We start from the raw sequence: 24,276 nt of genomic DNA, 5'->3' as shown, positions 1-24,276 counted from the left end.
CTTCCACAGGCCCCGCCCCTCCTCTGGTCTCTCCTGCCAGAACCACCTTTTGCAGACCCCGCCCTTCAGAGCTCCTCCACGCCTTTCTTCAGCCCTCACCCCCACCCCCTTCAGAGGCTACCCTCCTTAAGCCCCTCCCTCCTCAGGTCAACTCTTAGGCCATGCTTAGAATTCTCATTGCACCCCACCCAGTTTTAAGCTCCACCTCTCCCAAGGCTCCGCCCCCTCATCCCGCCCACCACCTTAGGCCCCTCCTTCGCCTCATTCAGGCCACGCCCCCTCTCGCGTTTGCCCCACCCCCCAGCCTTTTTAATGCCTTCTCTTTACTCCCCTCCGACTCCGCCCCTGCTCTCCTCATGCCCCGCCCCTGCCCCTAAAGCTCTGCCCACTTCTCGAGTCCCTCCCTCGCCCTCAGCAGGCTCCGCCCTCTGCCAGGGCCTCGGTCTCCGGGTCGGCGCGCGGTCCCGTCGCTCGGGCGCGCGGCGGAAGATGGCGGAGTCCGGCGGCAGCAGCGGCTCTGGCCAGAGCCCCGAGCGCCCGAGCAGGTGAGTCCAGCGCCTCCGCTGGCGCGCACCTCTTGGCCCGGGCGGCGCCGACCCGGTACCTCCGGGGCCGTGAGCATTCGGGAACCCCGGCTGCCACCGTCCTGAGCCAGGGCGCAGGCTCCAGGCCCGGCTTCCTAGGAGCTGCAGAGGCTGAAGGGGAAGGTGACGTGGGAGACTGCACGAGGCCCTGCAGGGAACCGAGGCTTGCCCGGAGAGGGCACTGAGATCACTTGGGGGACCTCCACAGACCCTGAGGGAGACTACCTGGGGAACCTCCACAGGAGCCGTGTAGGGGCCTGGCAGCGATCAAGAGGCCTGGGCATGTCTGGAGGGGGACACTGAGGCCAGTCACCTGGGGCCTGGACATGCCCGAGGCCACTGGTAGTGGCCTCAACAGGTCCTGAGTTACAGAAAACTGTCTGGGGGCCTGGTAGGTAGACAAGGGACTTAGTCATGTTTGGAGGTGCTGATGGCCAAGGGGTTGTGAGAGGTCGGGGTGTGTTTATGGAGTCTGAGCACCGTGAGAAAGCAAAGGGTCTTTGTGAGAACACAGAGTCTTTGAGACCCCTTCCTTCAACCCTTCATAGGGTTCAAATTTCCCCTTCTCTCTGGCTAAACGATGGGATTGGAGGTCTTACCCTCAGATCTGAGGCCACATTCACCCTTTTGTCATATGGGGTCACCCTTTTTTCATGGTCAGCTCCTGAGGTGGGTTCTTTGAGCCCTGGGAATTTGCATAAAGATGGCAGGTTTCTTTTTCCTTTTCTGAGACAGGGTTGTTCTGTGTGGCCTTGGCTGTCCTGGACTCACTTTGTAGACCAGGCTGGTCTGGAAGTCAGAGACCTACCTGCCTCTGCCTCCCGAGTGCTGGGATTACAGTACCATCATGCCTGGCTACAAGACGGCAGATGTTTTTAAATATTTATTTTATTTTGATTTTTCATGACAAGGAGTCATGTTCCCCAGGGTGGTCTCAAAGCTGCTGTATAGCTGAGGATGACATCAACATCAAACTGCTGACCAGCCACCCGGCCTTAACTGGAAGTGTCAGGGCCGATGTGCCTCACCAGTCCTGCTTATGAGGTGCATCCTAGGTGAGGACTCTGCCCTAGCCACCCGCCCCCACCCTGTTTTTGAGACAGTGTCTCATTGTGTAGCATGAGCGCTGAACCCACAAGCATTTTGCTGGGACACACTGCAGGTGTTTATACACTTCTGTGAATCATCTGGAGTCTGAGGGGAGAGCAGCTGACTGAGGGAGCACTCTCAGGGGGCACTGACACCCTCCATTTTCACGCTGATGCAGAGCCAGGAGCCCCTGCTCTGGGACAGCTACCACCCTTGGAAGATCAAGGAGGAAATTCAGGCTCTAGATGGCTTGTGAGTGTACAGGAGGCAAGAGCACTGGGCCGTGTGACAGTGGCTAAGGTTGGGCCTTCCTCGGGGGCTCAGGCCTGGTGGCCTATGAACATGAGTTGGGTGCTGACGCTGGGGGGGGACAGTGCTGGTTAGCACTGTCGCCAGCTGGAGGAGGCATTGGCCCTGCCAGTTCTCAGTGGTGCCGGTCAGCACCTGGTGGCTTCAGCGTGAGGTCAGGACAGAGCCAGCTTTCTGAGAGGGTGTGGGCCAGGACTGAAGACCTGCAGTGGACAGTGTGAAGACATTGGGGGATGAGTGGGCAGGGTTTAGGGGCTGGAGAAGAGGGACAGCTGACTAGATACCTGGGGTAAGACTTTTCTAAAGATACCTGGGGTAAAGACTTTTCTAAAGGGTTGCTCTGTGTAGCCCAGGGTGCCCTGACTTACTTTGTAGAACAGGCTGGCCTCAAACTCACAGAGATCTGCCTGCCTCTGCCTCCACAAGTGCTGGGATTACAGGGGTGTGCCACTGTGCCTGGCTCCCTTTTGGTTTTTAAAGTCAAGAGTTTTGATGCCTAGCCATGGCTGGCCCAAACCATTGATCCTTCAGGATCAAAGGCATGTGCCACCACCGCCCAGCTTTTTATAATGTGTTCATGTGTGCGTGGGTACCTGTGGAGGCCTCATCAGCAGCTGTTGCTATGAGCTGCCTACCCATCATGGGTGCTGGGACCCAAACCCGCGTCCCTGGAAGAGCAGTGCATGATCTAACTGCTGAGCTGGCTCCAGCCTAGGCTTTTGTCTTGTTTTGTTTCTGTTTGAATCTGACCATGTACTTCTCACTGGCCTAATATTTATATTTAGCACAGGCTGGCTTTGAACTCCTGACCCTCTAGTTTCAGGAATATTGGGATAACAGGTGTGTACACCACACCTAGCCAACTTCAGTCCTTTTGTTTGTTTTTTATTCATTTTTTTGAGATCTATTTATTTTATGTTTGTGAGTGTTTTGCCTGCATGTATGTCTGTGCACCTTGTGTGACCTGCTGCCCTTCTACCCTTCATAGGGTTCACATCTCACTTCCTTCAGGAAAAATGATGGGATTGGAGGTCTTGCCCTCAGATACATTCAGCCCTTTTGGTCAAATGGGGTCATCCTTTTTTCATGGTCAGGGCCTGAGGTGGGTTCTTTGAACCTGGGCATTTGGATAAAGATTGCAGAAGCTTTAAAATATTTATTTTATTTGGTTTCTCTCTCTCTCTTTCTCTCTCTCTCTTTCTCTCTGTTTTTCTGTTTTTCCAGGGAATTGGATCCCCTGTGACTAGAGTAAACAGACAGTTGTGAGCCACTATGTTGGTGCTGGGAATTGAATGTGGGTCCTCTGAGCAGCTGGTACTTTGCTGAGCCATCTTTCCAGCACCATCCTTTAATTAATTTTTTTTTGTTTTAGATTTATTTTTATTTAATGTGTATGGGTGCTTTGCCTGCATGCATGTCTGTGTACATGTGTGCAGTGTCCTTAGAGGTCAGGAGAGGTAGCAGATCCTCTGGAATTGGAGCTGTGAGCTGCCATGTGGGTGTGCTAGAAATCCAATCCAAGTCCTCTGGGAAAAAAGCCAGGGTTCTAAACCATTGAGCTATCTCACCTTGTCCATTGTGGTCCCAAACCCTGGCAGGGTGAGGTAGATGTCCCTTTTAGGGCTGAGCATTTAGCATCTCAGTGCTCTGACAAGTTATGTGTGTGCAGTAGCCAGAGCTGACAGCAGGCTACTCTGTAGGCACAGGAGGTTCTGTGCCGGCAGGAGTCTGACCGGCACATAGGTCCATTAACAGAACAACAGTGCTCCCGACCCACATGTGTGACTTCTTCAGACACAGTCTTTGAACCAAGTTTCCAGTTCTAGACATGTCAGAAAGTAGCTGGTTTTGCCTATAACTGTTGCCCCATTGGATATGTCCTGCTATTGCACATGGGTCACTTTTTTATTTTAATTTTTATTAATTACACTTTATTCACTTTGTATCCCCCATAAACCCCTCCCTCCTCCTCTCCTGAACCCACCTTCCCTTCTCCTTCTCCACACATGCCCCTCCCCAAGTCCGCTGATAGGGGAGGTCCTTCTCTCCTTCCTTCTGATCCTAATCTATCAGATCTCATCAGGAGTGGCTGCATTGTCATCTTCTGTGGCCTGGTAAGGCTGCTTCCCCCTTAGGGGGAGGTGATCAAAGAGCAGGCCAATCAGTTTATGTCAGAGGCAGTCCCTGTTCCAATTACTATGGAACCTACTTGGACACTGAACTGCCATGGGCTACATGGGTTCTAGGTTATCTCCATGCATGGTTCTTGGTTGGAGTATGAGTCTCTGGAAAGACCCCTGTGTTCATTCTTACTATTTCCCACTTCTTACATAAGATTCCATGCACTCTGCCCAACAGTTGCCCATAAGTCTCAGCACCTGCTTTGATAGTCTGCAGGGCAGAGCCTTTCAGAGGCCCTCTGTGGCAGGTTCCTAACTTGTTTCCCGTTATGGGTCACTATTGATGCCAATTCTCCCAGGTCGTCAGGCTTGGTAGCAAGTGCTTTTACCTACTGAGCCATTTCCATGGCATTTACTTGTGTGTGTGTGTGAGTGTGTGTGTGTGTGTCTGAGTCTGAGTCTGATATGACATGTTCACGTGAAGTCAGAGGTTATTGTGAAATGTCTTCCTCTCTTTCTGTTTTTCCCCCTTTGGCAGTTGTCTGGAGGGTGTTTTTGTTTTGTTTTGAACAGACTCTGTCATTGGGCCTGGGCTTGCTGTTTTGGTAATGGGATCCATGTGTCTTCTCTCCCTGACGCTGGCGGTACAGGCATGCACCTCTGTGCCTAGCTGGGTTTTCTTTTTTGTTTTAAATGTGGATAGCAGCTATCCAAACTTGTGTGACGGACGCTTTCTGATTGCGGCATATCCACAGCCCCTTGGTTTCTTGTTTTGTTTCTTTTTGTTTGTTTGTTTGTTTGTGTTGGTGTTTTGTTTTGAGTCAGGGTCCCTCTGACTCTACTGGAACTCCGTAGACCAAGCTCAGACTCACAAGGATCCACCTGCCTCTGCCTCCTGTACTGAGATTAAAGGTGTGTGCCACCATCCCCAGCTTGTTTCCTTCTGTTTGAGACAGGGTTTCTCCATAGCCTGGCTGTACTGGAACTCACTCTGTAGCTTGGGGGAAAGATATGTGTCACGCATCTCACACACATCACCTGTTTTAAATGTCACTTCCTCTGTCTTGCTCCTCAGGTTGCCTCCTGTGTCAAGGTGCATCTATATTGTGGCATAGATCAGTGTTTCATCCCTTTTCATGATTAAATAATATTCCATTACCTGGCTGATCACCATTTTCTTCATATTGTCACACCTGGTGAATCTCTTCATTCATTGTTGTATTGGTTGTCATTGTTTTTAGCAATATCTCAGCTGAAAGGGGTCCTGTGTTGACAGCCCTCAAGTTTGAGGCTAGTCTATACTACATAGTGAGTTCTAGGCTTGCTGGAGAAGCAGAGTGAGACACAAAGGGGAAGGGAAATGTCCTGGGGGGCTGTTCAGCAGTAGAGGATAAAACCAAAAACTGTGAGTCTTGTATTTATACGAAAAGAGGTTTGTCTTGGCTTACTCTGCAAGAGCTGGGGGACAGCGCCTGCTCTGTCCTTGGTGGGGCCGTCCTGCAGTGTCCACTCACAGCATCATCAGAAGGCCAGGACAGGAGCTGTGCAGACAGCATGCCAGGCTCACTGACACACTGGAAGACAGTGCAGAACAGTGGGCTGTGCACACTGGAGGGCAGTGCAGAACAGTGGGCTGTGCACACTGGAGGACAGTGTGTACAATCTTAGGGTTGTGTGCACACTGCTGAAGCTTGCTGAGTATCACCTAGTGCCTGTCTTGTCACTACCTGACTCTCACAGGGCCTTGTGAGTAGCAATGTCTGCCCTCGGTTACTGTCCTAAGAGCTTGGCACAGAGTGTACCTCATTGCCTCATTGCTCCACTTGCAGGCCAGGTCTTTCTGAGATGCTAGGCTCCACACAGTGGGGACAGGCCTTGACTGCTTCATCATCTCGGAACCTGTCAGGCCATGACCTCATCTGCTCAGAAAGGCTGGTGTCATCTGGCCAAATTGGGGTGACAACTGTGTTCCCCACCAAGTCCTGTTGACACAGCACAGGGCCACGCTGCCCACACTACCCCTCCATTATGTAACTTGTTTGTTTTGCTTTCTCTCCTGACTATGGGAGAAGAAAGCCTGGCTTCCCTTTCCTCATCTCTCGGGAGCAACAAACCCTGTTGCCTGGCGGAGCCGTCATGATGTCTGAGCTGAAGCTCTGTGGACAGCATGGCCAACAAGCTGATGGCAGGCAGAGAGGAAGAGGCCAAGCCTGGTCCAGGGAACAAAGAGCACTTGCTTTGAGAGACCTCCTCCCAGGCCGAGCTTCGGCCAGCTCCTCCTCTCCTCAGGGAGCTGAGGTCTGAGCCACCAGGGCTGTAAGGATAGGGCTCCCATGGCTGTGAGAGGCCTGCCAACCCACTTGTTTCCTGGCCTCATTCGGAAGACAGGGACATGGAAGTGGTAGCCAGAGACTTGACGTGGTGAGCGGGGCTTGTCTAAGCCTTCCCTTGAGCTTCCCACCGAGGCCAGTGCTTGTAAGGAGGCAGCTTCTTCCCAGTGCTGGAAAGAGTCTGGAGTCACAGTGGCCCCTGAAGGGGAGGGCAGGCAAGATGCTGCCACTTCAGAAGCCAGCACTCTTGGCCCATTGGGGTCCTGCTGCTTCATGGGGCACACTACAGTAGGAGGTACCAAGAGTGAGAAGCTCCTGGCAGTATTGCAGCACTTTGGCATGATGGCCGGAGTGAGAGAGTGCAGCACCCGCCACTTGGGTTACGTGAACTCTGGCTCCAGGAGCACACGCTGCAGGGTTCTCAAGGTATGGCTTGGGGCCCCTGAGCCCTGGCTGGCCTCTGATCAACATGAGTGGGAGCCTGTGCTACAGCTGTGCAGCACACATGCAGGTGACTATGGCAACCTGGCAGCCACGAGTGCCAGGGACAGGCGCCTTGACATTGGCATGGTTGTTGAGAAGGTATTGGGTTGTTTTCTTTTTGAAAGAGGATCTCACTGTGCAGCCCTAGCTGTCTTGGATCTTGCTGTGTAGACCAGGCTAGTCTTGAACTCACAGAGATCCATCTGCCTCTGCCTCTTAATTAAAGGCAGGTGCCACCATGCCTGATGCCTGACCTGAGAAATGTTTTGTTAGTAGGCCAGTGCCCTGTTGCCATGTTTCCTGCCTCCTTCCTCACTCTGGTCATTTTTTAATGACCTGAGTACAAGGATGGAGGATGGCAATGGGACCCAGGGGTAGGGATAAGTAACATTGAGAGACTCTGGCCTTAGCCACCCCTGGCTTCCCAGTGCAATTGGCATCTTCTTTGCAGTGTGTGTTTGGCCTCCTGTGTGCCTGTAGACCAGGTGTGGGCAGAGGAGACAGGCATTCAGATCCTGCTGTTTGAAGGCCTCTGGATCTGGGACAGAGTGGGCTTGGGGCTCACTGGCATGTGGCATGTGTGTGCTGATACAATGAGCAGAGTGGGGGCTGAGGGCTCCTGGCCTTCCACTCAGCTGAGGCCTGGGAGATGGAGATTTGCCGCAGATGGAGGGTGTCTGGAAGGGTGAGACTCTCTGTGGCCTGAAGCAAGTGTCCCCTGAACATAGGGGGCCTGGGCTCACAATCTTGTGTCTTCCAGAAAGGCCCCTGGAGCTTTCTCTGCTCTGTGAACCTGGGAGGGGGGTCACTTGTCTTCCAGCCCCAAGACTGTCATTTTATTCAAAAGAGGTCTGCAGCCACACAAGCCACACAGCCAGTAAGTCTCCACTCACCACCCACCCCTCCCAAGCCCTTGGCTTGATTATTATCTCCAACTTGAACCTTCTTAAGATTGCACACCTGCCTGATACCTGCTGGGCCTCCCAGCTTCTCGCAGTAGAACCTCTTCCTTGCTCCTCTTAGCTGATGGCAGGCCTCTACATCCCAAGACTGTCTAGTTTGCTAGGGAATTTGCTCGAGGCAGGATCACGGCAGCCAGCATGGATGCTGAGGACGCCAGGCAGATACACACCCCTCCTTGCATGCTCAAAGGCCACCATCCTTTATTTGGGCACAGGCTCTAGGAAATCAGTAGAAAGAACCATTCAACACCATCTTCCCTTAGCTGAGAGTGAGCGCAACTGAGCTGTCCAGCTGCCTGCAGTGGAGGTGGGGGCCCAGGCGGCGGACCCCCCCTGCTCTGGTAGCCGCTGTGCAGCTGTGCTGACCGGCTCTCTTAACACTTGTTAACCCGGCCTGGCCCTTCCTGCTCCGCCCTTCCAGGCAGTGCTTCCCGCATCCTGTGCTGCAGCTCCTCTCGGGGACTGGTGGACCCTCAGCCTTGTCCACCCTGAGTGGCCTCCCTACCCAGGAGCAGCGGGAGCCTCATGCTTCTGGGATTGAGCTCTCTCAATCGGCAGGGCTCAACCTTCCAGCTTTTAAAGGGCCTGGGGAGGGCACTCTGGGATCAAGGCTGAAGATGTTTTCTGACACCACAGCCATGAAATTCCACAAGGGTCAAAGCCAGGAATCGGGCGGGGCGTTTGGGCTGGATATCCGGAGCCTGCTCTCCACGGGACGGGAGAATTTGAACCCAGCTTGAAAGTAGAGAGCAAGAGCTGAGACGTGGGATCTCCCGGAATCTTCCGCTACCCGGATGGTTGGAACTGGGCTGGGTGGAGTAGCTGCCAGGTGACAGGCGCCGGGAGAGCCACGGAAGCCCAGGCAGCTCCACCCGCTCAGCTGCCGCTGTCTGCTGCACTGGGGAAAGCTGCTGGCCCACGCCTGCCTCCTCTTTATATTCCTGTTCAGGTGCCAGCGGGCCCCCACTGTGAGTGGTAGTGATCCGGCTCACCCTGCTCCATGAGAATTACTGCGTAGACTCCACCACTCTTCTCATCAGCAGGGAGGGCATGGGTCAGTGCTGGTAGCTTGCTGACCTTTTTGGGGCTTCTCAGTGGCCGGAGTAGAGCCAGCTGTCCTGTCCTAGCTGCTGCCCATTCACCATCGCCTCCTCTCCCTGGCCACCTAGGAAGCTTAGCAGCGCCATGGGCAGCACTTACTGCAGGGGACCTCAAGGACAGGGTGGCAGGAGGGCGGACACTTCTGTGAGAAGGCGATGTGGACGGGGGAGGCTGGAGAACTGTCCTCAGCTAACAGCTCAAGGGAGGCAGGAGAAAGGGCACAGTGCGTGGGAGCACTGAGTTCCTGTCCCAGACACCCAGGTAGGACCCAGGCATGGTGCTGTGTGCTGCCTTCAACCTCAGGGCTGCGGGGCGTAGGCAAGAAGACACCAGTGCAGGCTGCTGCCAGCCCAGCTCCAGGTCAGTGAGAGACCTGATCTCAGAGGAGTGTGGAGCAGAGGGAGGGAGCAGGGCCCCTGGTGGCCGAGGTGTAGGCCTGGCTTGACGACATGACAGGACAGCCAGCCTGATCAGGAGACGACAGTCCAGTGCTAGCAGCCCTTGCCATCATCCCCTGCCTGGATCCCGGTGCTAAAAAGGAGAAACGTGTGTCATGGCACATGTATGTGCACACACAGGCATGCACTAGAGGACTCTCAGAGAATCTGGTCCCTCTCCCTAGCTGCTGTCCACCTCCTGGCCTAGGCACGTATGCCCCAACCCGCTAGCTCACCAGGGGAAAGAGCCCCCATCTGGAGCTGTCTAAGGAGTCTCAGGAAATGCCCTGCAGTGGCAGCGGAATCCCAGCACTCTGGAGGCAAAGGCAGGCAGATCTCCTGAGTTCAAGGTCAGCCTAGTGTACAGATTAGTCCAGAACAGCTAGGGCTACATAGAGTAGCCCCGTTTTGAAAAACAAAAGTCCCAGAGGAGGTTCTGACTGGATCAGGTGGGCCCTCATCCTCTGAAAAGCATGTGGCCAGGGCTCCAGGAGGCTCTGGTTGGCCAGGCAAAGAGTGGGTCTGCCTGGTCCCCACTGCATGGCTCCCTGCCCCAGGAAAACGTGTAGGAGAAGAGGCTGAGTGGGAAAGAGGTCGGTTAGATATCTGTGAATGGAGGGATGCTCAGGGTTGCAGTCAGGGTTCTGGGCTGAGCTGCCAGGCAGCTTTTGTCCCAGCACTTTGGGATTCTGTGCTGGGGTGCCTGGGTGTCCTAGGATGTACCCTTGTGTGCCATCTGTGCTACCAAGGACAGCTGGCTCTGTGGTGTCTTCCATCCTGTGTGGGGCATAGGGACGGCTAAGGCCATTCTTGTTAGTGGGAGAGGGCTCCAAGAACGGGGCCTCACCTGTCCTGGCTGGACCGTGGCATTCACCCACCGCTCCACCCTCTCACCCACCCAGTTACCTTGTCACTCTGTCCAGGTGACTAGCGTGGTTGAGCTCTTTCACAGTGGATGGACATCAGGATGGGCAGCAGAAAGGCTCCCTTTGGCTAGCCTCCAGAGCTCCATTTCATGGAACACACATCTGGATACTTGGGCCCTGGAGTCTTCAAGGGTGGCTGCTGGGCCCTTTCCTCACCTACAGAGGACCTCCATTACTCATGAGGGGATGGGGTGCCTAGTGGGGTCCTCTGGGCTGAAACTTGGGTGCTTTGCCTCCTTCAGCTCTTGAGCTCCATGCCCCAGCTTAGCTGGGCTCTGGGGAGTAGTCCCAGCAATGGAGCCTGGATCCTTCCAGCTGCATCTCAGTGATGTCCTGCACCTGTCTGTCTGTGGCTGTGGGAGCAAGGGCTTGAGTTGCTAAGGAGTCTTCTTACTTGCTGTGTGGTCTTCCGCAAGTGTGAGCCTCTCTGAGTGTTTCCTACTCACGTTTCTGGGCAGCTGGTGAGCCAGAGTCAGTTTTGCACACCCCACACAGCCTGCTGGTATATGTCCCTGTGCGGGCATTCTCGTGATGACGCCCAGTGCTGAGCTTTAGCTGTGAGGCCATATGACACACGCTGTAGACAGACTTGACACGTTTCGGGAGGTGGCATGCTAAAACCCCACGCCCTCCTGGGGCCTCTTTCTAGAGCGGGAGCCCCTCCTTGCTGATCTCAACATGTGCTGTCGGCTGGGCAAGTATGGTGCGTGGCCCAGGCCAGGAGTCTTTCCGCTCACCTTCAATGGCTGACCCTCAGACGGCTCTGGTTGAAGGCTGCTGGGTTCATGACCTCTCGGAAGGCATGCGTAGTAGCCTGCCGCCTAGCACTCCTCTCCTGGAACCCCATCTTCAAATCCGTGCGCTCACTGTCCCTGAGCCACCCCATTTCCCAGGGAGGCAATGGGCTGGCTCACCCCAGCCAGGTGGCCAGAGCGCTGCGGATGGGCGGGGCTTCTGCTCTCACCTTTGGCCCTCACTTCCCAAAAGTCCCTGTGGAGTCTGGTGCTGGATCCTTCAAGGAAGTGCCTCTTAGTCCAGTGTGACACAGGCAGCCTTTCTCACTCCTGCTCAGTGGACCCTCAGGCTGTGTGGGGTGTGCAAAACTGACTCCGGGTGCAGCCTAGAGATGAGGCCTCAGTGGAAAAGATACTTGCAAAGTCTGGTAACAGGGAGAGTCTAGTCTGGTCTCCTAAAGGGCTGAGGTTGGAGCCTGAGGCCTGCCTCACCCTGGCTGTCACTCTGCCTCAGATCTCTGGCCCACCTCTAGCAATGTGTGTCTGGGTTTCTCCCTTGCTACTTGGGGACCCTCAGGTCTCTGGGCTTCTGCTTGCCCCTTCCAAGTTCTGAGTTTCTTTTTCCACAGACCAGCTTGGAGCAAGCCTACAGCAGGTGCCTTGTTTCCCCCACTCCCAATTAGAGGTGAACCCCCAAAGAGGACTCACTACAGGAGGAGCAGGCTGCGGGCCAGGAGCCATGGAGTATCTCAGGGGAGGGTTTGCTGACGTGAGTGAGCGTGGGGGCTGCTGGCTTGTGTGTCTCTGGTTGGCGGGAAGTACCGCAGCACAGTGAGGAGTGCTGTGCCCAGAGCTGGGAAACATTGGGGAACCATGGCAACAGGCAGAGGTGGGTGTGCTGGACCCCAGAATGCTTGCCTTGGTAGTTAGATCCAGAGCCACTGGGATGCTGCTGGGAACAGAGTGCTTTATGGACAGGAAGATGAGGTACTCAAAGCTAGGGAGGTCCCTGAGCCTCAGCTTTCCCATTTTAAAGAAAGGACATTTGCTAGCTCATGGGGGGGGGGGTGTCACAGGTTTCTGGGGAAGCTTGGCATTGCTGAGAGTTGTTGAAGAGGTCGGGAGGTGGTCCTACTGTGTGCTCCAGACTGAGCTTCCCTCATTCCAGGTTTCTGACACCCACATCTGTCGACACCCCAGTGTTTCCTGCCACCCAGGTCTTTGCTCCATCCCCACCCATCTAGGCTCTCTGGGAATGGTCTGAGTGGCCAGCCCGATACTGCACTGTTCCCGGAAGCCTTGTCCCCCACCTGCATGTTTGGGGACCAAGGGCGGGGCAGCAGTAGAGCCGAGCGTGAGCCAGCCAGCTGCGTTCCAGCAAGCCACATGGACAATAAAAGTGAAATTGGCTTTGAAAGTACAGTGGCCGGGCTGGGGGAGCGGGGACGGCGTCAGAACAGGGTGTGCGAGGCAGCGAGCTGCACTCCGCGTGGGGGTGGGAACGGATTTTACTAAACCCCAAAGAAATGTTGCCATGAAATTCCTTCTTGTTCTTGCCTGTTTTTTGGACGTTCTGAGAAGAATGGTTTTGGGGTTTGGAAAGCCGGCCTCAAGGACAAGGCCAGTGGCTGGGTGGGGGCCGGGAGCTATGTCCCCTGCCAGCTTCCATCCCCTAGTGCCCCCGAGGCTCTGGCTACTAGGGTGGCCTGCCACAGCTGGTTCGGCCGAGCTTGTGGGTTCTTTCTCTAGCTGCCTGATCTGCTATGTTGTCCTCAGAACAGGGTTGGGGGCTGGGAACTCAAGCGGCAGCTTCCACACCTGGACCTCAGCGGCTCTCATCAGGGCCATGAACCCACTCAGGGCACGTTGGCCTGGGTGTGTGCCTGTGTCTAGCACAGGTTTGGACCCTGCCTGGGTGCCCTGGGCAGTATTGGGGGAAACATGAAGGCAGGGAGATGGCAGGACGGCTGGGCCTGTGCCAGGCCTGAGATGGAATGTGAGGCCAAAGCCAGGCTAAGGGTATGGCCAGGGTGGGTGGTGAGTGGCCTCTGGAGACTGTCCGGTCTGGGGTTGCTGACGCACTGGCTCTGATGACTCATGGGCCAGCCACCATGACTCGAGTGTCTGTCTGGAGATTTGGACTGGCTCAGGGGCCCCCATCATGTGGCCGCCCACTGTCTAGAATGGTTCTGAGTAATGGGTCCTCCCTACTCCCAGTGCTGGTGTTGGTGCTGACATAGGTGACCTTAGCCATAGCCCAAGCAGGACAACCCTCCCTTGTCCATCTCTGGTGGTGAGGCTGCACTGTGGAGCTCGGAGTATCCCAGGGTGGCTCAGCCTGTGTGTGTGGGTTGCTGTCAGGTGCCTCATCGGCCGGGAAGGACAGGTAGCAGCCCAGGCCACCAGCTGCAGAGATCAGAAGACTAGAGGTGCCACCGGCGCACCTGCTGCCTCTGCCTTCCAGGCCCGGGCCGCCCGTTTCCTTGGGGGATCTAGACTCTGCTCCCTTCTCTGGGTAAATTAATTGCATTTATTTATTTACCCTGGCCTGCATATGCACACATATGTATGTCGTAGAAGTTAGAGGACAACCTGTGAGAGTCGCCTGTCCTTCCGAGTGAGTCCCAGGCACTGTCAAGGTCTGTGCAAGTGCCTTTGCTTGTGAAGCCAGATCAACTCTGGAACCCCCTCCCACCTTCTTTTTTTCTTTCTTTGAAGAATTGTAACGGCAGAGGACTTGGGGAGACATTGGCATTTGGGTCCTTTCTCCTCCCTGGGACTGTGCCCTGTCCGGCTCCTCTGCCCTCCCAGGCTGTCCTCAGCAGTGAGAATGTGTGCTGGCTCCCACCAGCTGGGCCCCTGCTGCCTGACAATGTGGCATTGCCACCTGTGACAGAGACCCCAAGACCCTTCCTACCCTAGTGCCTGTGTCCTCAGGCACGCAACCACAGAGAGACGATATTAAAGAAAAACAGGTCCAAACTATACACACAGGTCTTCCAATAAAAACAAAAACTTTTATTTATTCTTTGGTAACTGCATTAATGCTGTGATCATATGCACCCAGCTTGTCCACCCCACCCACTTATGTTTATGTCCTCTCCTTTGAGTGTGTGTGTGCGTATGCACTTGCACCGCTGAGTCCAATTAATACTGCTGCTGGAATGCTGGCCGAGCCTGGTGGCCTGTTCTCGCTCGTGTGCAGGGAACCACAGCTGCAGTCCCAAGGGCAGTTGCCATGCCGTGTGCAGAGGACAGCACTTCACAGCCGTCCTCCCCATCCTCCAGCTCTTACCTTCCTTCAGTCCCCTCCACAGTGCTCCCTGAGCCTAGAGGCACAGGGCAGAGGCCCTGCGCAGGGCCTAGTACTCAGTCACTTGTTTTGAGCGCTTTGATCAAGCCTCTGCATTAACTGCCGCACCGCTTGTCCCGGAGCATAGACCGAAGCCTGGAGAAGGCAGCTTGATGGCAGACATGTCAAGACAGCTGCAGCAGCACCCTCCCTCCGCGCAGGGCTTCTGGCTAGGTTTGCAGCAGCATGGATGCCCTCCGGTGGAGCCAGCCAGCCACAGGTGCGGTGAGAGCAGGTGTTCCCGTGACCCTCATGCCGCTGCTGCAGCAGTGACTGCCTCTTGTTGGCAGGTCAGTGTAGTGCAGGGTCCAGCCGTAGGTCCGAAGGCCGCCAGAGTGTCTGTGCCGCGTGGGCCGCATGGCACCTTTGGCACCGAAAGCCAGGCGGCAGGAACCCCTGCTTTCTGGTTACTCCTCATCCAGTCACTGACAGCCTCGACACACTGCACACAGCTCACACTTGGTGTGCTGTCATCTGGAGATGACGGAAAGTGGGGAGGGTGTGACAGGTTCCACACGGAGGCGTCACGATGTAGTGACATGAGTGTGGGGTTTGTTTCCCTCAGATCCTCAGTGATGACTATTCCCAGGCTAACTCTAACCCTCAGCTCCCAGGCTCTGCATCGTCTTTATTTATTTATTTGTTTGTTTGTTTGTTTGTTTATTAATGTATGCATGTTTTGCCTGCCTGAGTATCTCTGCACCACTTGTGTGAAGTGCCCATGGAGTCTGGAAGAGGGTGTCAGATGCCCTGGAACTGGAGTTTGTGAGCCGTCATGTGGGTGCTGGGAACCGAACCTGGGTCCTCTGCAAGAACAGCTGGTGCTCTTAACCACTGAGCCATTTCTCCAGCCCCTGCATTCTTATTTATTGTTGTTGTTTCGAGATTAGGTTTCTCTGTATAACAGAGCCCACTCAGGCTGTCACGGACTCAATTTGTAGACAAGGCTGGCCTTGAACTCACAGAGATCTGCCTGCCTCCACCTCTCGATTATCATTGGTTTTTCGAGATAGGGTTTCTCTGTGTAACCCTGGCTGTCATTAAACTCACTCTGTAAGCTAGTCTGGCCTCAAACTCACAGAGATCTGCCTGCCTGTCTCCTGAGTGCTGGAATTAAAGGTGTACACCGCCACCACTGCTGGGCAAAGTGTTATTTATTTTTTATGTGTATGTTTATGTGTTTGTGTGAGTGTTTGCCACATGTGTAAGTACCCATTGAAGCAAAAAAAAAAAAAAAAAAAGCTTAGGTTCCTCTTGAGCTCCAGTTACAGGTGGCAGCGTGCCACTTAGGATGGATGCTGAGAACTGAACTTAGGTTTGTTAGGTTTGTAAGAAGAGCAAGTATGCTTAAGCATTGAACTGTCTCTCCAGCATCAATAACCTTTTATCAGGATGCAGGCTTTGTATTAATTTTGTAATACTTTTTACAATGGAGAATCACAGTAGTTCAGGGTTCAAAGGATGCTATTGTGCCGGTGCAAAGCTCTTCTTCCCCAAATCTCCTTGAACTAAGGAAAAGTCCCTAAGTGACCGTGGAAGTCTTTGCCTGCGGCTTTTTGTTCCTCTGGGGAATGGAGGGCTGGAGGGGAGCTGAGCGCTATGAAGCTGCATGGTGGTCTCAGAGGGCCTGCTGCCTTGGCAGCTGAGAAAAGCTGACCCAGCGTGTCAGAGAGGGCTCCTGCCACACCACTCACCTGTCCACTGGTCTTTTATTTGTGTTTGGGAGGGGCATGTGGGGATGGGGCATTGCCACGGTGACTGTGAGGGTCAGAAAACAACCTGTGGGAGCCAGTTCTCTCCTTCCACGGTGAGGAACTCGGGGCATCAGGCATGGCCTTTACCTGCTGTGCTGTCTTGTGCGCCCTGCCTGTCTCTGTGGATGCTAGCTCCCTGCCAGCAGAATGGACAGTAGCACGGTGGCCTTGAGGGCATGTCTGCCCCCCTAGACCATTCCTGTACCTGGTGGCCTTGTGAGCAAGCACTTGGCAATGCTAGTTAGCCGGGCATCACACTGAATCTCTCCGTCCTGTCCTGTTTCCCCCTGCTCTTCTAAAGCCTACGAAAGGAAAGCACAAGGTGAGGTCGCGTGTGTGGATGGATGAGTAAATGGATGGATGACAAGGGGAAGACGGCCTGCAGTCAGGAGGCTCTAGGCCAGCCTGGTCAACCCCGCATGTGCAGTACTCTGGAGACAGGCAGGACACTGCGCTGCCTTTGCCTGTGGTGATCATGGCACAGTTTGGCAGGTTTCCTAGTCTCATAGCTTTGTGGTTCAGCCTGCCCCAGGCTAGCCTGCAGCTGTGGGTGACTCTGGGAACCGGAGTGAAGACCGTGTGCCAGCCCTCAACCAGCAGATCCACAGCCCTGCAGTGGGGACACTGCTATTCTGGGCTCACCACGGCGGGAGTCTCTGTTTTGGTTTGTTTCTTTCTTTTGTGTGGGGGGTGAGGGACTGAATGCCCATGTGTGGAGTCAGAGGACAACTTGCAGGGATTGGCTCTCAATATCATCCGGCTTACAGGGTTAAACTTGGTGCCTTTACCCACTAAGCCATTATGCTGGCCTTTTTGTTCTGTGTTATTGAGGCAGGGTCATATCCAGCACAGGATGGTCTTGAACTTGGAGTAGTCCGCCTGCCTCAGAACCCTGTGGGCTGCAAAGACAGCATATTTTAACCAGCCCCCTCCCCAGAAGGGAGATATGCCTGTGTCTTGTGAAAGGGAGGGTCACACAGGCTGTCACCTCCCAGAGGTGACCCCTGAGCCTGGCTGTTACCCTGTGGCCTCTGCACTAGGTCAGGTACACATACTGCTTTGTTCAGGGAGGTTCATGCACAGAGACGCTCGTCCCAGAGTCTCACTGTCTCCCTCAGTGGGCAGCAGCTGGAGCATGCCAGTTCCACACTCCACACAGCTCTGGCCCAGCTCCTGTCCCTTATCTCTTGAGTGCTGAGGCCTGCATGCTCCTCCTGCCAGTGGGACACAAAGCCAGGCCTGGGCGCTGTGATGACCTTTGATCCTGTGGCATAGACTATATATAGCCACCAAGTGTCTCTGTGTCCCCAGGCCCGTGCAGGCTCATGAGGGGTGTTATCAGTGTCTAATTGGCCCAGAACTCTGGAGAGCAGCTACAGGAAGCCATGGGCACTGTTCATAGGGCATGAGGGTGGCCCTGGCCCTTGGCCTGTGTCATAGCAATATCTCCCAGCATCTTTGGGTCCCAGGTCTGTTGTGCTCAAGCTGTCGCAGTAGCCTGGCCAGAATGCCATTGTGTACAGAGGACAGAGGTGAGTGCTGATGACACCCTCCACCAGGCCCAGGGGAGACCTCAGGACAAGCCAGGGTCTTTGGTTTGCCTGGACTTTTTCCCTCCGTGACCCCAGTAGCCAGGCGCCTGAGACTTTGGCATTAAGTGCTGATTCTGCACTTTCCTGCCACCCTAAAGTCTCACAGCTTTCTACCCAGGGCAGGCTGTACTTCTCACACTCCAAGCGCCCCACCTCATCAGTCAGAGCAGTGCCCCGCCCTGCATTGCCGCTGATCCCCACCTGAGGGTCTCTGAAGGACATCTGAATTGGGCAGCTGGCCAGGGACAGCGGGAGTCAGGGTGCTGCTTACGGTTGGAGTAGCTCCAGTTTCTGATCACTCCTTGTTTGGGTACTGGTGGGTAAGGGTCCCAGAACCTTCCCTCTCCTCATTTCTCAGAAAGCCCAGTGCCCTGCATCCCTGGCCCAAAAATGGAAGGGCAGGTCCCAAAGGGCTGATGTTCCCAACAGATGGAAAGGGAGACAGAGAAAGCACTCAGCAGGGGCGGGTGTCCCTGGTCTCGCTGTGGTGTGGGCTGGAAACACTGGACCTAAAGAGGGCTCTCAGCAGCACCGCCCCCTTTTGTGCCCTGAGGATAGGGATGTCCTGGGTCAAGCTTCAGCAACAACAGCGGGGCTGGTGGGGACTTGACAGAAACAGACCGTGGATGACTGACGATGGGTTTGACTTTTGGCTTTCCTTGTTTTGTTTTAGACAGTCTCACTGTGTAGCTTTGGCTGCCCAGAACTCTATTTGTACACCAGGCTGGCCTCAAACTTACAGAAGTCCATGGCTTCTGCCTCCTGAGTGCTATGCCACCACATGGCTGTTTGTGTTTTATGAAATAAGTTCTCACACAGCCCAGGCTGTGTTGCTAAGGATAATCTGAACTCCTGATCTTCCTGTGTCCACTTCTAGAGTTCTGGGATAAAAAGTGTGCAGGCCTTCACTGGGAGATTCTACCCGGGCCTCTACTCCGGAGCCACACCCCCACTCTCACTGAGGGATTCTCAGCAGGGGCTTCACCCTGAGCCATACCCCCAGCCCCTCACTGGGGGATTCTAGGCAGGGCTCCATCCCTGAGCCATACCCCCAGCCCCTCACTGGGGGATTCTAGGCAGGGCTCCATCCCTGAGACATGCCTGTAGCCCCCACTGGGGGATCTTAGACCCTACCCAGACTCATGCCCTGGGCCCAGTGTATTTATCCATGGGCAGACTTGCACTATCCTGTGTAGCACAGGTTTGGCCTCTGCCTGGTTTTATGGCTTCTCCATTCCTTTGTAAGGAGATCTTGTGTGTTTAATGGTCTCTTCCTCTTCCACCTGCTCTGCCTGCTGCCCTGCATCCTCCGCTGTGTGGAGCTGTCTGTCCTGGCTGCTTCTGCCACTTAGTGTTACAGTTCTAAGTATCTTCCATGTCACTGTGTGTGTGTGTGTGTCCACGTCCACCCAGAGGTCTCTGAGCCACGCCTCCTCTCTGCTGTCCCTGCAGCCTGGCCGACAGGAATGGGGCCCTCAAGTGCACCTTCTCTGCAGCTGGCCATAGTAGCGGCCTCCTGCAGGGTCTGGCCACCCTTCGTGCGCAGGGCCAGCTGCTGGATGTGGTCCTCACTGTCAACAGTGAAGCCTTCCACGCGCACAAGGTGGTCCTGGCGGCCTGCAGCGACTACTTCAGGTAAGCCTGGCCCTGGGAACCTGCGTGGCAGCCATTGTTTTAACGACAGTGTTTTGCTGTGTAGCTTGGATTAGCCACAAACTCAGAACACCCCTGCTCCATCCTCTGGTGCTGAGAAGACAGAAATGCCAGCACACCTTGCTATGATTTCTTTCTAAGTTTATTTTTCAGTCCTGTTGCATACTGGGTAAGCACTCTGTCACTGAATGGCACCCTCTGCCACGGCCTTGGGGCCCTGTCTTTTTTGGTTTTGTTGACTTAATTTGTGTGATCTGGGTATTCTGTTGGGTGGGGTTCAGGCAGGTGAGCATCGTGAATGTGGAGAGAGGACATCTTGCAGCCGTCAGTTCTCTTCCCACTCTGTGGGTCCTAGAAATTAAACTCAGCTTGTTGGGCCTAGCAAATGCCTTAACCCACTGAGCCATCTTGCAGGCTTTCCTGCCCCCCCCCCCCCATTTCTCTCTTGAGCTAGATCTCATATAGCTCAGGCTAGCCTCGTGTTCACATTATAGCCTAGGATACCCACGAACTCCTTCTGATCCTCTGTCTCCCTGGTGCTAGGCTGACAGGCCTGCAGCAGTACACCAGGGCTTCATAGGTGCTCTGGAGGGCATCCACGTCAGCCTCGACCTTCCTGAGCCTTCAGCCAATACCTGCTGCATGCTGGGCATTGGTGCAGGCCATGTGTGTCCAGCAAGGATAGAGCAGTAATGAGTCCCTCACTGCTGTGGTGTGCCTCCAAGTCACTATAGCAAACAGCTGAGGGACTGGCGGGACATGGGAGCCATGGTGCCCAGGTCCTGTGGTGTCTATGTCTGGGGCTCAAAGCCCAAATAGATCTCTCATCTCCCTAGATCATTTCTCAAGCATGCACAGACACGTAGGTCTGTCTACTTTTCCCTGTCCTAGGACTGAGCCAGAACTAAGGGCCCAATGGCACTGACTGGCAGGGGGTGCTCCTGAGTGCATGGGCAGGAGCTGGAATGGTAGCCCTTGGAGACCTGTGCTCAGCCTCCTTCCACCCCATTCTAAGAGGGCCAGCTCTTCCAGGTCCACTGCCATCCAGGTGCATATATTGGGCCACATGTCCCTCAAGGCCCACGGCCCTCTCTGGGGCCCAGCGAGGCTGTTATGGGGAGCTGCTGCAGCCAACTGGGGCATCGATGCTATTTTTACTCTGGATTTGGGGGCGGGTGGGCAGCCCAGCCAGCAATGCCTTTTAAAGGCACCCCAGCTCTGGCAATGTAGCCCACGAGGCCTTAAAAGGCAAAACTCCCTCCTGTCGTCTGGCCTGGCCTCTTTTCTCACTGAAGTGCCCAGGGGCTGGTGGGGACTCTGGGGACACAGGGGCCAGGCCCGGGAGCTGTTCCTCATGGTCGCAGGAGGCCCTGATGCTGGCCCTCGGAATGCTGGCGTTAGGTGGCAGCCCCTGCCTGGTACCTGTAGCTTCCCTCCTGCTGTGACCCGAGCCCAGGTCACAGCAAGCCCACCAGCAGAGGGTGGGCCTCCCCTGGCCAGGCAGGCCTGTTCACTGTGAGAGCTGCTGTCAAATGTTGCAGAATGTTGCCAAGGGAGCCCTATGGACCCCAGGAGCACAGGCAGCCTGCTCCTTCTTCCTGCTAGAAGCTAAGACTTGATCCCAGACCTTCCCAAAAACTCACTTGTGTGGGCCTGCATCCCCGCTCCCCGACAGCTAGGGACCCCTAGTAGAGGTCTCACGCAGGCCAAGAGGATTCAGCTGGTGCTGGGCCCTGCCTGGGCCCTAGTCCCATTTCGGTAGCTTCTCCCTGGAGACAGCAGTAAGCTGTGTGCCCCTGGTGGGCTGTGACTCTTGGGACCTTCAAAGCAACCTAAGGGGAATGGGGAAGTCCCTTTGGCACTTATTTCCTAGCTTCCTGGGTGGGGCAGCTGGTCCTGCCTGCAGGGCATCAGTGAAGAGATTCTGGATTCTGGTGGGGTTTGGGGAGCACAGGCTGGTCCTGTCTTCGAGCTCAAGGGTCAGGTAGCTGCGCATCAGCAGCTGATAGCTGCTGAAGACACCACGGGCCACCCCACGGGGCTGGCGGCCCTTGGCAGAGTGCGCCTTCCCCTGCACTGCACAGGTGCTGAGCGGCTGGGGTGGCACATAGCTGGGGTGCCCCGCCGGCCCTGCTCACGTCTGTGTTCCCTCCTCCAGAGCCATGTTCACCGGCGGCATGCGCGAGGCCAGCCAGGCGGTCATCCAGCTGCAGGGCGTGTCTGCACGCGGCCTGCGTCACATTATCGATTTCGCCTACAGTGCTGAGGTGACTCTGGACCTGGATTGCGTGCAGGACGTGCTGGGCGCCGCTGTGTTCCTGCAGATGCTGCCGGTGGTGGAGCTGTGCGAGGACTTCCTGAAGGCTGCCATGAGCGTGGAGACGTGCCTGCACATTGGCCAGATGGCCACCACCTTCAGCCTGGCGTCGCTGCGCGAGTCCGTAGACGCCTTCACGTTTCGCCACTTCCTGCAGATCGCCGCGGAGGAGGACTTCCTGCGCCTGCCGCTGGAGCGCCTCGTCTTCTTCCTGCAGAGCAACCGGCTGCAGAGCTGCGCCGAGATCGACCTGTTCCACGCGGCCGTGCGCTGGTTGCAGCACGACCCTGCGCGCCGAGCGCGGGCCAGCCTCGTGCTGCGCCACGTGCGCTTCCCGCTCATGCAGCCCGCCGAGCTGGTGGACAGCGTGCAGACGCTCGACGTCATGCTGGATGACGCGCTGTGCCGCCAGTACTTGCTGGAGGCCTTCAGCTACCACGTGCTGCCCTGCCGCCAGCATGACATGCAGTCGCCGCGCACGGCCGTGCGCTCGGACGTGGCCTCCCTGGTGGCCTTCGGAGGCACGCCCTACACCGACAGCGACCGCGCCGTCAGCAGCAAGGTGTTCCAGCTGCCCGAGCCCGGGGCGCGCCACTTCCGCGAGCTCACGGAGATGGAGCTGGGCTGCAGCCACGCGGGCGTGGCCGTGCTGGACAACTTCGTGTACGTGGCCGGCGGCCAGCACCTGCAGCACCGCAGCGGCGAGGGCGCCGTGGACGCCTGCTACCGCTACGACCCGCAGCGCAACTGCTGGCTGCGGCTGCAGGCGCTGCGGGAGAGCCGCGTGCAGTTCCAGCTCACCGCCCTGGGCGGGCTGCTCTACGCCACGGGGGGCCGCAACCGCGCCGGCAGCCTGGCGTCCGTGGAGCGCTACTGCCCGCGCCGGGACAGCTGGGACTTCGCCTGCCCCCTGAAGCGCCGCATCTGGGGCCACGCGGGCGCCGCGGCCGCTGGCCGCCTCTACATCTCCGGCGGCTACGGCGTCTCGGCCGAGGACAAGAAGGCACTGCAGTGCTATGACCCCTCAGCCGACCGCTGGGAGCCCAGGGCGCCCATGCGAGAGCCGCGGGTGCTGCACGCCATGCTGGGTGCCGCAGGCCGCATCTACGCCCTCGGCGGCCGCATGGACCACGTGGACCGCTGCTTCGACGTGCTGGCCGTGGAGTACTACGTGCCCGAGGCCGACCAGTGGACCAGCGTGGCCCCTATGCGGGCTGGCCAGTCGGAGGCCGGCTGCTGCCTGCTGGAGAGGAAGATCTACGTCGTGGGCGGCTACAACTGGAGGCTGAACAATGTCACCGGCCTTGTGCAGGTGTACAACACGGACACGGACGAGTGGGAGAGGGACCTGCACTTCCCGGAGTCGTTCGCGGGTGTCGCCTGCGCCGCTGTGCTGCTGCCGCGCGCCGGCCACAGCAGGTAGCCTGGGATCCTGGCCTGGCTGTGTCCCCACAGACGGCAGAACCCAGCCCCGGGGTTCCCACCTCCCAGCCCCGAGCCAGCAGAGGTCTGGTCTCGGAAGTTGAGGCGTCGTGGTAGTCACTGCCCGGCGGGTGTCCAGTGTGGCAGGGCCTTGATTTCCCTCAGTCTTAGCCAGCCGCTCAGCTTGTGGATGCAAAGCGTCTCTGTGGGAACCGCCTCCCCGTCTCCTGACTGGTCTGAGATCCTGGCTGTGCCGTGGGTAAAGGCACTTGCCACCAGGCCTGGAAACCAGAGTTCTGTCTTGGGACCCATAAGGCGAGAGGGGCTTCTCAGAAGTGTCCTGTGGTCTCCATGTGGGCACTGTGGCACGCATTCGTGCACACAATCAAATGGGTGTGATTTAAGATTGCAAATCAGCTTGCCTGGTACCCCGGCAGCATTCAGGGTGCAGGCACCCCGTGCCCCAGAGGCACCCTGCCAGGGCAGATGCAGAATGTCTTCACCACCAGCTCCCTGGCCCACCTTGACTTGTGGTGTGGACTTCTGAAGCATCCCTAAGAGACCCCCTGTGCAGTCAGGGACCAGCATTGTTTGTGTGTGCCAGTCCACTTTTATAAGGAAACAGAGCCAAGTGAGGCATGGCGGCCTGCTGTTCCAGTACTCTAGAGGCCGCCGAGGGAGGATCATTGCAAGTTCTAGGCCAGCCAGGGCCACAGAGCGAGAGCCTATCTCAAATGACAAAACCCACAAAAACCAAAACCAAGAAACACAAAAGCCAACTCAGATGGCCAGGGAGGAGAGCGAGCTGGGTGCCCATCTCATGCTGGCTGCAGGTAGCCCTTCCATGGGCTCCCCACCCTGGGGTGGGCAGTGGGGATGCTGTCTCCATGAGCCCCGGCAGCCTCACCGAGATGGCAGCCATGCTTTGTTTTGCTGTTTAAATGCTGAAGTCTTATCTTTGTGTTTTGTTTCATTTTCTCTTGTTTACGGAAGCCACAGACAGATGGATATTGCCATGTGTGGCCACTCACTGCATGAGAAATTAACCCCGCTCTTTGGCTGCGACCTCTGCTGATCAGTCCTTTTATTTAATAAAGACTTTATGGTGGAA

General features: G+C 56.2%; 1 protein-coding gene across 8 annotated transcripts; it reads left to right on the top strand.

Moving 5' to 3' along the window:
- Positions 1-329: 329 nt before the first annotated feature.
- Positions 330-24,276, top strand: Klhl26 (kelch like family member 26). Of its 8 annotated transcripts, none has more exons than XM_060381926.1 (4): positions 413-545; positions 1,512-1,639; positions 19,226-19,408; positions 21,585-24,276. In XM_060381926.1, the coding sequence occupies exons 2-4, from the start codon at positions 1,602-1,604 to the stop codon at positions 23,164-23,166; spliced, it is 1,803 nt and encodes a 600-aa protein (XP_060237909.1). In that variant the 5' UTR covers positions 413-545; positions 1,512-1,601; the 3' UTR covers positions 23,167-24,276. The 8 variants fall into 8 exon arrangements, with proteins under 8 accessions (XP_060237910.1, XP_021493751.1, XP_060237911.1 ...); XM_021638077.2 differs by having other exon boundaries at positions 438-545; positions 1,496-1,639; XM_060381927.1 differs by lacking the exon at positions 1,512-1,639 and having other exon boundaries at positions 330-545; positions 21,687-24,276.

The sequence above is a fragment of the Meriones unguiculatus genome, chromosome 4 (genome assembly GCF_030254825.1).
Source record: "Meriones unguiculatus strain TT.TT164.6M chromosome 4, Bangor_MerUng_6.1, whole genome shotgun sequence".
NCBI classification, from domain to species: Eukaryota; Metazoa; Chordata; class Mammalia; order Rodentia; family Muridae; genus Meriones; species Meriones unguiculatus.
The sequence above is the reverse complement of the archived record's forward strand: the minus strand, read 5'-3'. Positions and strand labels throughout refer to the sequence as shown.